Source organism: Staurois parvus, unplaced genomic scaffold (genome assembly GCF_062004578.1).
Source record: "Staurois parvus isolate SC_StPar_1 unplaced genomic scaffold, SC_StPar_1.0 ptg000694l, whole genome shotgun sequence".
In the NCBI taxonomy this organism is placed as follows: domain Eukaryota; kingdom Metazoa; phylum Chordata; class Amphibia; order Anura; family Ranidae; genus Staurois; species Staurois parvus.
Window position 1 is genome coordinate 1,727,963 of NW_028318490.1, and position 10,750 is coordinate 1,738,712.

General features: G+C 39.4%; 1 protein-coding gene across 1 annotated transcript in view; it reads right to left on the reverse strand.

Moving 5' to 3' along the window:
- The window catches only part of LOC149446172 (phospholipase A and acyltransferase 4-like), a 37,261-nt gene extending 27,122 nt beyond the window's left edge, over positions 1-10,139 (reverse strand). Inside the window, exons 1-3 of the mRNA XM_089652789.1 lie at positions 10,095-10,139; positions 3,965-4,009; positions 2,505-2,604 (exon numbers count right to left, since the gene is read on the reverse strand). Coding sequence (XP_089508915.1) covers positions 2,505-2,604; positions 3,965-3,976 — 112 coding nt within the window. The 5' untranslated portion in view covers positions 3,977-4,009; positions 10,095-10,139. The remainder of the gene's footprint in view (positions 1-2,504; positions 2,605-3,964; positions 4,010-10,094) is intronic.
- Positions 10,140-10,750: the final 611 nt, after the last annotated feature.

The window sequence follows — 10,750 nt, forward strand, 5'->3', positions numbered from 1 at the left end:
CAAAACATGAAGAAAAATATATCAAATTTGTGTTGTTCCTCTAAAAAAATTGAAGAAAAGTGAATATTAGACTGTTCAAAAAATAGCAGTGTTTGTATTCTTCTTTACAAACTCTAACATTCACTATATAAACTGAAAAATGTTTGAAGATTTTGCTTTCCTTTGAATCACTTAATGAATATTTTGTTGTATAAGCACTGTTTCTGAGAACTGCTGTACATCTGTGTTGCATGGAGTCAACCAACTTCTGGCACCTGTGAACCTATTCCAGCCCAGGATGATTGGACTACATTCCACAGTTCTTCTCTACTTCTTGGATTTGCCTCAGAAACTGCATTTTTTATGTCACCCCACAAGTTTTCTATTGGATTAAGATCCGGGGATTGGGCTGGCCACTCCATAATGTCAATCTTGTTGGTCTGGAACCAAGATGTTGCACGTGTACTGGTGTGTTTGGGGTCGTTGTCTTGTTGGAACATCCATTTCAAGGGCATTTCCTCTTCAGCATAAGGCAGCATGACCTCTTCAAGTATTCTGATGTATTCAAACTGATCCATGATCCCTGGTATGCGATAAATAGGCCCAACACCGTAGTATGAGAAACATCCCCATATCATGATGCTTGCGCAATCATGCTTCACTGTCTTCACAGTCTACTGTGGCTTGAATTCAGTGTTTGGGGGTAGTCTGACAAACTGTCTCCGGCCACTAGACCCAAAAAGAACAATCTTACTTTCATCAGTCCACAAAATGTTGCGCCATTTCTCTTTAGGCCAGTCAATGTGCTCTTTGGCAAATTGTAACCTTTTCAGCACGTCTTTTTTTCAACAGTGGGACTTTGCGGGGGCTTCTTGCAGATAGCTTGGCTTCACATAGGCGTCTTCTAATTGTAACAGTACTCACAGGGAACTTTACACCTTCTTTCATCTTCCTGGAGCTGATTGTTGGCTGAGTCCTTGCCATTTTGGCTATTCTTCCATCCATGGTAGTTTTTCGCTTTCTTCCACGTCTTTCAGGTTTTGGTTGCCATTTTAAAGCATTTGTGATCATTTTAGCTGAGCAGCCTATCATTTTCTGCACTTCTTTATATGTTTTCCCCTCTCCAATCAACTTTTTAATCAAGGTACGCTGTTCTTCTGAACAATGTCTGGAACGACCCATTTTCCTCAGAATTTCAGAGAGAAATGCACTGTAACCAGCATGTACAACATTTGCTGCCTTCCTTCCTTAAAAAAGGGCAATAATTGCCACCTGTTTTTCAAAGAATGAATGACCTCACTAATAGAACTCCACACTGCTATTATTTTGAACATGCCCCTTTCAATTAGTGATTCAATTACACAGAATCAGCAGCATGCATGTCATGACTGTTGGGTCTGTTGGATTTCTATTACTCTACTACACCTGCTAGTAAATTATTTGCCATGTAGAAATATCGTTTCTACCAAAAACAGTGATTGATCAGGTTAGTGATGTCTGACTGCTATTATTTTGAACACAACTGTATACCACCTTAGGTTTGGTTCCAGTTGAGCTCTGGAAGGATTATGAAGCTATTTTTATATTTGCAGACAGTAACTACTATAAAAAAAGAACTGGTGAGGAGAAAAACATAGGAGGTGCCAACACTAATTTGATTTTAAATATGCAGGCTGCAAGGTTGTCGTTTGTTAATTTTTATTGCTCTACACAGGATCCTGTTGAAAGACATTCTGCCTCATTGTTTCTACCTTTGGCAGCAGGACAAGAAATCAGTAGGGTGAAGAAATTTCAAAGAGCCTAGAGGGCACCAATGTAACCCCATGGGACTGCAACAACCCTCTAGAAGTTTCTCTCCCTGTTCCCCTTCTTTTTTTTTCTCCACAGGTAATTGAAACATTCTGGAATGGTTTGGTTGGTTGAAATATATGCATCACTTGTAGTTCCATGGTTATCAAAGGCAGTAAGACAGACAGTTATGATAACCAGAGAAAGGTTCTTACCCTTCCAAATATAAAAAAATAATAGTTACAGACTATGTCTGAACTAAAAAATATTAGCTATCACTGTCCCTATATAAAGTGAAGAAAGACCTCTCCAATGGGGACACAGACAAAACATGATAAAATCTCTAGCCCTTCTTTTCAAATCTTAAAAAAAGGTTTTGCCTGTAGTTAGGCCTTAAAAAGTAACATATTTACAAAAAATGTATATTAACAATAATAAATGTACAATGTATGAGAAAATACTGTTAAAAAAGGGGGTCTCCAAACTTTCCGAAGAAAGGACCAGTTTACTGTCCTTCAGACTTTAGTGAGGTTGGTTATGCCCAGTGGAAGTAAGCAATGCCTGATCTTTGGTATCAGAGGAAGAAAAAGTTGGTGCCCCATTGTTGGTGTCAGTGGCAGGAATAATGCCTCAAGGGTCCAAAGGCAAGCAAAGAGTCACAGTTTGGAGACCACTGGTTTAGAACATTCATAGTAAAAAAAGTGAAAGATCAGATCTGTATATTTATGTATCCTCACCTGTTAAATGTACAACATATCCATCTCCAACATATACACCCCAATGCTGATAGCCTGTGCGATAAAATTCTATCAAATCTCCTGGCTTTGGCTCTGGTCCCTGTGAAAGTTTTGAAGTATGTTAGATTGTTTTAAATCTTAGAGGTATGCAATATTAGACAAACTGAAGAAATTCCTTGACTTTTCTATGGTTTCATGCTATAACCACTAATTTTAAATATACATTAACAACATTAACAGGAGAGAAGCAATAGTCTCCAGAACTTGCAGCTGATCTGATTCCTATGGAGTTTTCCTGGATTTCCCAGCTACACTGACCGCCAATGCCAAAGAAACAATTTTCCACTAACCATCAATGTAGAGGGGTCATTAATCACTTAGAGGAAACCACCATTTTTACTGTTTGCGTTTCTTTGCTATGATTATTATTTTTTATTTAATTTCAAGATTATTGTTATAAATAATTTTAATCCATAGAGAAAAGGCGTGTTAAGTGATCCACCCTGGGTGCTGTAAGGAATTATGTCTTTTTTAACCTCTTGGCATCGGCTTCAAATTGGTTTCAGAAGCCAGGAGGCGGGGCTGGGTTTTAGGGTCATGTGACCGCCGTTATTCGCTGTCACATGATTGGAAAAGGTCCTGATCGAAAGGGGAGATCGGGACCTTTCCAGGAGTCGTGGACATATGTGCTGGGAGCGCGCAGTGCACGCGCTCTCAGCGCATTTGTATTTTCTAATTGCACGCAAATATGCGGCTGCCCGGTGTCAAGGCCCAGACACCGAGAGGCCGCATATTTGCGTGTGAGTGGCGTCAAGGTTAACTGCCATCTATTTTGTATAATGCCTCCATTTTTAGATGTGTAAACAGTTAGTTTTGAGTTTTACTCGGAACTTCTCTCTCGTTTCCTGAGTTTAGTTTCTTTTTTCTGTAAACGGATTCACCTTATATGGTACTCATCAGCCATTTGTAATTTCTATCTACTTTGATAAGAATATAATATTTCATTGGTCATTCTGGCCTAACAACGCCTATAGAGTTCTTGTATAATACGGCTCGTCCACATTAAACTTTCAGATATTTCGCTTTCACACTTCAGTGTCTGGAGCTTTATTTCTCCTGGGCCTGGTGGTGAAAAATAATCGAGGACAAGTTGGGCTACAGACAGGAATTGATCCGATCAGGTGCCGAATACACCGGGTACTCCAAATCATTTATTATGTTATTTAAGCCTTCCTACAATTTTCTGTTCATGCTAGAACAGTAAATGTATTTTTACAGGGGTTCCCTAAGGCTTAACTCTCTTTAAGGGCTCTGAGGTATAAAAAAAAGGTTACACAATCATAAGGGAATGTTGTGTTTAAGAGTACGGAAGTAATTGATGATTTGATTCAGTTACAAGGGTTTTCTTGTCACAAATATGCTGAGATTAACAGAAAATATCAGGGGAAACTGATACTTACAATCAAAGGCATGTCTCGTGACTTCCAGTATCTTTTTGTTCACTTCTACCAAAAGAAGGTCAGAGAATGTATAATTGTAACAAGTGTCTATAAAAACGTTCATACCTCAATAATAAGTTATGCATTTGCTCTATTTTCTCATGAGTGTTTTTTTTTTTTTTTTTATACAGCCCTCGCAGTTGAAGCAAAACCAAAGCAAACATTTATTATATTGCAGCTGACCAGTTCTTAGATGTGATGGCTGCATTACATTTCCCTTTTTAGGCTTTCTTTCTCTGATTTTCACCTATTGATCTGGCCAGTAAGTCTGTTGTTTTTCAAAAGCTCATGCTCTCCAGCAGAATGTATCAGTTACAGGAATAAGACATGTCATTTACCAATGAAATAGCGCTTACAATGATCAGCTTTTATCTATTCAAGTAAAACCTTTATCCCAAAAGGAAAAAAAACTGTTTGATGTAACATTATAAAGTGTTAGCTGGAGTTTGGCTTCATTTTGTTAGTGCATCTAAATCTGCTAGTACAGCTAACTCTTCCCTCTCCCTTGACTGATAATGCTGCTGTCCATATGTGCCCCCTGTGCTCCTTCATCCAGAGTGGGGGCACTCGGGGGCGTCCCTAGGCAGGTGCGGGGGGGTGACATCGGACCCACTCGACCAGGGGCAGACTGACCAAGAGCCAAGGGTCACTACAGGGTCCCATGAGAGGATCAGTCCATCCCTGAATGTGCCGCTGCTGAAATAAGCAAGCATTGAGGGGACTGACAGTGAGGCAGGCACTTCGGACACCTCTCCTCCTCGGAGTTTCAGCAGAGAGGCGGGTTCACATCCCTCCCACAGGCACTGAAGTCGGAGAGCTGGAGGGGCGGGCAGAGAGCATGCAGCAGGTCAGTGTAATACCCCGACCCTGGTGACAGCACTGCAGCTTCATATAGTAGGTGGGGGGAAGAGGGCAGAGAGGGGGTGGAGAAAGAGGGCAAAGAGAGGGGTTGAGAAAGAGGGCAGGGGGGGAGAAAGAGGGCAGAGAGGGGGGGGGGAAGAGGGCAGAGGGGGGGAGAAAGAGGGCAGAGAGAGGGGGGGAGAAAGAGGGCAGGGGGGGGGGAAGAGGGCAGAGAGGGGGGGAGAAAGAGGGCAGAGAGAGAGAGGGGGTGTCACTAAGTGTTCCGGCTCTGGGTGACACCAACCCTAGGGATGCCCCTAGGGGCACTGTAATACATGAGGTGTGTTACTGGCCAGATCACCAGATGAAAACAGTGGGACAAAGCCTAAAAAGCCTAAAAGATAAAACTAATGCAGCCACCACATCTAATGATTGGTAAGCTGCGGTGCACTGAGGCAAAAGAGGGAGTGGGTACCTGTCAAAACCTGGTATCGACTCCCCTTCCCCCCCCCACCCTCCCAAAAATTAAAAAGTACCAAATGTGGTAGTGGACTTTTGGTTGGAACTCCACTTTAAGCTTTAAACTGTGTTAAACTACAAACATTAATAGAGCCTCAACATATAAAAAAAATTGCTCTGTTCCCATCATAAAGCTGCATTAGGCTGCATTCACACTTGAGCATAGTGCATTTGAGCATTGCTTGCACAATTTGTTTGCACAATGTTGAGCATTTTCATACAGGTTTTTTTGGCATTTTTAAATAGCCAATAGGCTAATAAAGGTATTATTTTACTAAAGAAAAATATCTGTTTCATCATGTGTTGCTAGGTTTGTCAGCTTTTTTTTAGCTTTTCCATCAGCTTTTTATCTTTTTTTATTATTATTCATTTATGATTTTTTTTTTGTTGGGGTAAGGGGTTAGAGTTAAAGTTAGATTAAGGTTAGGATTAGGGGTTATGATTTGGGCTAGGGGTTAATATTTTATTTGTTTTCTTCTTTTTTATGTATTTATAATTAATTTTTTTGTTAGGGTAGTAATAATAATAATTAAAATAATAAATAAATGTAAAATAAATACACAAATAAATAAAAATAATCAAAAAATAAATAAATATAATAAATTAATAGTATGTAATAATAAACAAATAATAATTAACTCCTAACCTTAACCCCTAACTCTTTAACACAAATTAATTAATTAATAATAATAAAAATAATAATAATAACAAATAAACACCCTAATACTAACACATAATAAATACATTGTTATTTAGTACTATTATTATTATCATTAATAATATTAATAATAATAATTTACTTTTTGTTCAGATTTGGGGTATTATATATATATATATATATATATATATTGTAATAATAATAATAATACATTATTTTTTTTTTAGGGTTAGTGGATTAAGGTTAGGGGTTAATTATAATTTATATATTATTACATATTATTTGTTTAATTTATTTTTTTATTTATGATGACTTTATTTGTATATTTATTTCACATTTATTTATTCATATATCATTACTTTTTTTTAATTTGAGCAGAAAATTACGCAAAAACATGCAAACCATGTGTTTCCATTTATTTTTATGGGAATAAAAATTGCGTAAATCTGCCCAATTAGAGCTACAAAAAAGTTCCAGAACTTGTTTGAGCTTCAGCTGTTTGGCTTCAGGCGACTTGGAGTGGAGATGAGAACCATATTCATTGAGAATAATTGATTTTTGCTCTTCAAGTGTTTTGGAGCTTCCTGAGCTACAAAATGCTCAGGTGTGAATGAGGCCTCAAGGTGGGTTGCAGACACTGCATTCAAATGCAGACATGACAAAAATGGAGAGCACAATGTCTATAAAGTTAGCACTTCTGCCTAGTAAGCACTAATGTCATCAATTCAAATCCTAGCCATGGTATCTGCCTGGCATTTGTATGTTCTCCATGTGCCTGCGTGGGTTTTCTCTGGGTATTCCAGTTTCCTCCCACACATCAAAGACACGCTGGTAATCAAACTGGCCCTAGTATGTGTATGTATGAAGGTGATTTAGGGACCTTAGATTGTAAGCTCCTTGAGCACAGCGACTATTGTGAATGTACAATATACTGTATATGTAAACCATTGTGCAAATTGATACTGCTATATAAGTACCTGTAATGATAATAAAAATACATTAAGAGAAAAGGTTGACAGTGTGATACATTGTAACAATGCATTGCACTGCTCCTAGGTAACAGACACCAAGCTGAATGGTTTTGGCATTAACAATAGTTCAGAAGAAAACTGAAAGGAAGCACGTTAACCAGCTATTACATCAACAGGATGGGTGGGGAGGCTGTTTTTTATTTAACTTGGCATGCTGCCGGACCTGACCAATAATAGTCTATGCATTAACTAACACTAATGTAATTATATCTGCCTAAAAGCATATTTAATAATCAGGCCTTGCATTGGTCAATATAGAAAGAAAGAAAGAGGGAAAGAAGGAAAGAAGGAAAGAAAGAAAGAAGGAAAGAAAGAAAGAAAAAGAAAGAAAGAAAGAAAAAGAAAGAAAGAAAGAAAGAAAGAAAGAAAGAAAGAAAGAAAGAAAGAAAGAAAGAAAGAGGAAAAAAAGAAAGGAGGGAAAGAAGGAAGGTGGGAAAGAAGGAAGGTGGGAAAGAAGGAAGGTGGGAAAGAAGGAAGAAGGAGGGAAAGAAAGAGGGAAAGAAGGAGGGAGAGAAAGAGAGAGAAAGAAAGAAAGAAAGAAAGAAAGAAAGAAAGAAAGAAAGAAAGAAAGAAAGAGACAGAGATAGAGAGAGAGATAGAGAGAGAGAGAGATAGAGAGAGAGAGAGAGAGAGAGAGAGAGAGAGAGAAAAGTAAAGAAAGAAAGAAAGAAGGAGGGAAAGAAAGGAAGAAAGAAAGAAAGAAAGAAAGAAGGAGGGAAAGAAAGGAAGAAGGAAGGAAAGAAAGAAGAAAGGAGGAAAAGAAAGAAAGAAAGAAAGAAAGAAAGAAAGAAAGAAAGAAAAAAGGAAGAAGGGAAACAGGAGACAGAAAGAAAGAAAGTAAGAAAGAAAGAAAAAAGGAAGGGGGAGAGAAGACACAAGGCTGGTGGGGATTGTGGGTGGGGCAGACACAGGAGGTGAGGGCAGGAGAAGGAGGGGAAGCTTTCTCTCTCCTCCCCCGTCTGTGGTGGGCGGGGAACTGTCAGCACTGGAGACAGAATATGCTGACAGATCCCCCGGAACACTGCAGGGGGCCACAGGGGGAGCATACAGGAGCCCATAGCATGTAGGAGATGGATAGGAGGGGCCGCCGGGTTGCACATAGAGGAACTGAGAAATGCACGACCCAGTTCCTCTACGTGCTGCCCGGCTGCCCCTCCTATTTAGGTGGTCCCGGCCCACTGGGCAAATGCCCGGTGTGCGCTATGGTCAGTCTGGGCCTGGAATGTACAATATATATGTAAACCATTGTGCAAATTGATGCTGCTATACAAGTACCTGTAATGATAATAAAAATACATTAAAAAAGGGAAAAGGTTGACAATGTGATACATTGTAACAATGCATTGCACTGCTCCTAGGTAACAGACACCAAGCTGAATGGTTTCAGCATTAACAATAGTCCAGTAGAAAACCGAAAGAAAACCTGTTAATCAGCTATTATATCAACAGGATGGGTGGGGAGGCTGTTATTTATTTAACTTGGCATGCTGCGGGACCTGACCAATAATAGCCTACGTATTAACTAACACTAATGTAATTATATCTGCCTAAAAGCATATTTAATAATCAGGCCCTGCACTAGTCAATAATTAAAGAAAGAACAGAGAGAAACAGGAAAGAGAGAGAGAGAAGTATAGAAAGAAAGAAGGAAAAAGGGAAAGAGGGAAATAAAGAAGGAAAGTAGGAAGGAGGAAAAGAAAGAAAGAAGGAGGAAAAGAAAGGGGGAAAAAAGAAAGAAGGAAAGAGAAAGAAAGAAAGAAAGAAAGAAAGAAAGAAAGAAAGAAAGGGGAGAGAAGACACAAGGCTGGTGGGGAGTGTGGGCGGGGCAGACACAGGAGGAGGAGGGGCAGCTTTCTCTCTCCTCTCTGGTCAGTGGTGGGTGGGGAACTGTCAGCACTGGGGACTGAATATGCTGACAGATCCCCCACAGCACTGCAGGGGGGTGTGGGGGGAACATACAGGAGCCCACAGCATGCAGGAGATGGATAGGAGGGGTGGCCGGGTGGCACATAGAGGAACCGAGAAATGCATGGCCCACATTTAATCAGGCCCTGCATTGGTCAATAAAGTAACTGTACAAAAGTTTAATTCTGTTAAAAACCTTCAGTAACATTTAATAGTTTACTGAATGATCCACCTAATAGGGCTTGGGAGGTTACCATTTACTATCATTGTATTGCTTCTTACCAGACACATATCAGAATTGATGTAAAACAATAATTCATGTCCAAGTTTCACCGATAATATAAGCAGGGTACGGAAACAATGACATATTCACATAAGGCTCAGTCTTGGCTATTAATATTACAATTTCGGATATTACAATAAAACTACAATTTCAATTCCATGAAAAGATTATAACCAGCACTAGGGAAAGCCAAGAGTATCAATTATCTGCACCCCCCCCCCCCATTCAAGTGAATGGGGCTGTGCCCCAATCACCCTGTGACTGTGTGCAGTGCCCACAGTTGAAGCACAGTGTCTGTTGCACAGTAGTGCACAGTGCAGGCTTTTAGGAGTTAAAACAAGTGATGAGGAGGATGCCTTTTAAACACCCTCTGAAAAGTAATCCACCGTGGATCACACTTCAAAGGACAACACTAGTATAAACGAGCCCTTACTTTTGTGTTAGTTTGTATTTTCATTGTATTTTTCAAACCACTTTAGAGGCATCTGCACCTGTTTCCTGATCCTTCCCACATAAAAAATATATTCTACCTGTGACTCCTAGTAGAAAAAGAGTCTGAGCAGGCTTTCTGGTGAGTCCAAAGATTTGTATCTAAACTACTCCAAAAGGTAGATCCAGAAGAAACAGTTTTAACCCTTAACATTTACAGTATGTTCTCTGTCACCGCTCATAATTAAAATAAGTGATAGCAAAAGCCATAACACCTATATACGGTATACCTATTTATTTTCTGTTCTTTCCAGGTCAGTGAAATCAGAAGTATTCTCATTTATCACTTTGCGTATTCTAAACCAAAACCAACACGGTTAAATGTTAATAAAATAATGTAAAAGGTGCAGATGTTGGGCATCTTACCTGCTCAGCTGTTAGTCATGTAATGTGCAGGATATTCGTGTCAGGTGCATTATATTTGCTTTTTGCTTTCACTTTCTATTCCTCCTCTAGCATTTTCAGGAAGCCAAATACACGCCTATATTCAGAGGTCAAATAGAGGCAATCTAAACATACACAATGCCAAAACACCGGGTTCCCATAGGATTCTGGACACGTTATCCACAAAGTAATACCATTGCTTGGGATAAGAAAAGAAACTTAGCGGTATTAACCCCAAAACAAATATTTAGTATATTGCAGTTCACCAGTCTTTAAATGTCTCTTTTTTCTTAGGTATTATTTTCACCTGTTTATCTGTCCATTGACACATGTCCTGCCTTAAGATGGGAATACACAATTATAAAATCAACCGATTGGTCATCCGACGATCGAGAGGCATTCATTCATTGGTTGAAATCGTGGCCCAGATTATCCAATCTAAAAAAATTGTTCGTCGGGCAATACTTATGCAGGCCATAGATAGGGAGAAAACCGGCCGATTTTTCTTTAAAAAAAACAAAAAATCGGTCGTTCAAGCGGCCGACGTTACCAGGAACGGTAAAAAAAATCGTCCGATTTACATCCCGTCTACAGCCGGCAAAAAGTGTCCCTGCAGAGAGCTCCGCTATTTCTTTGAC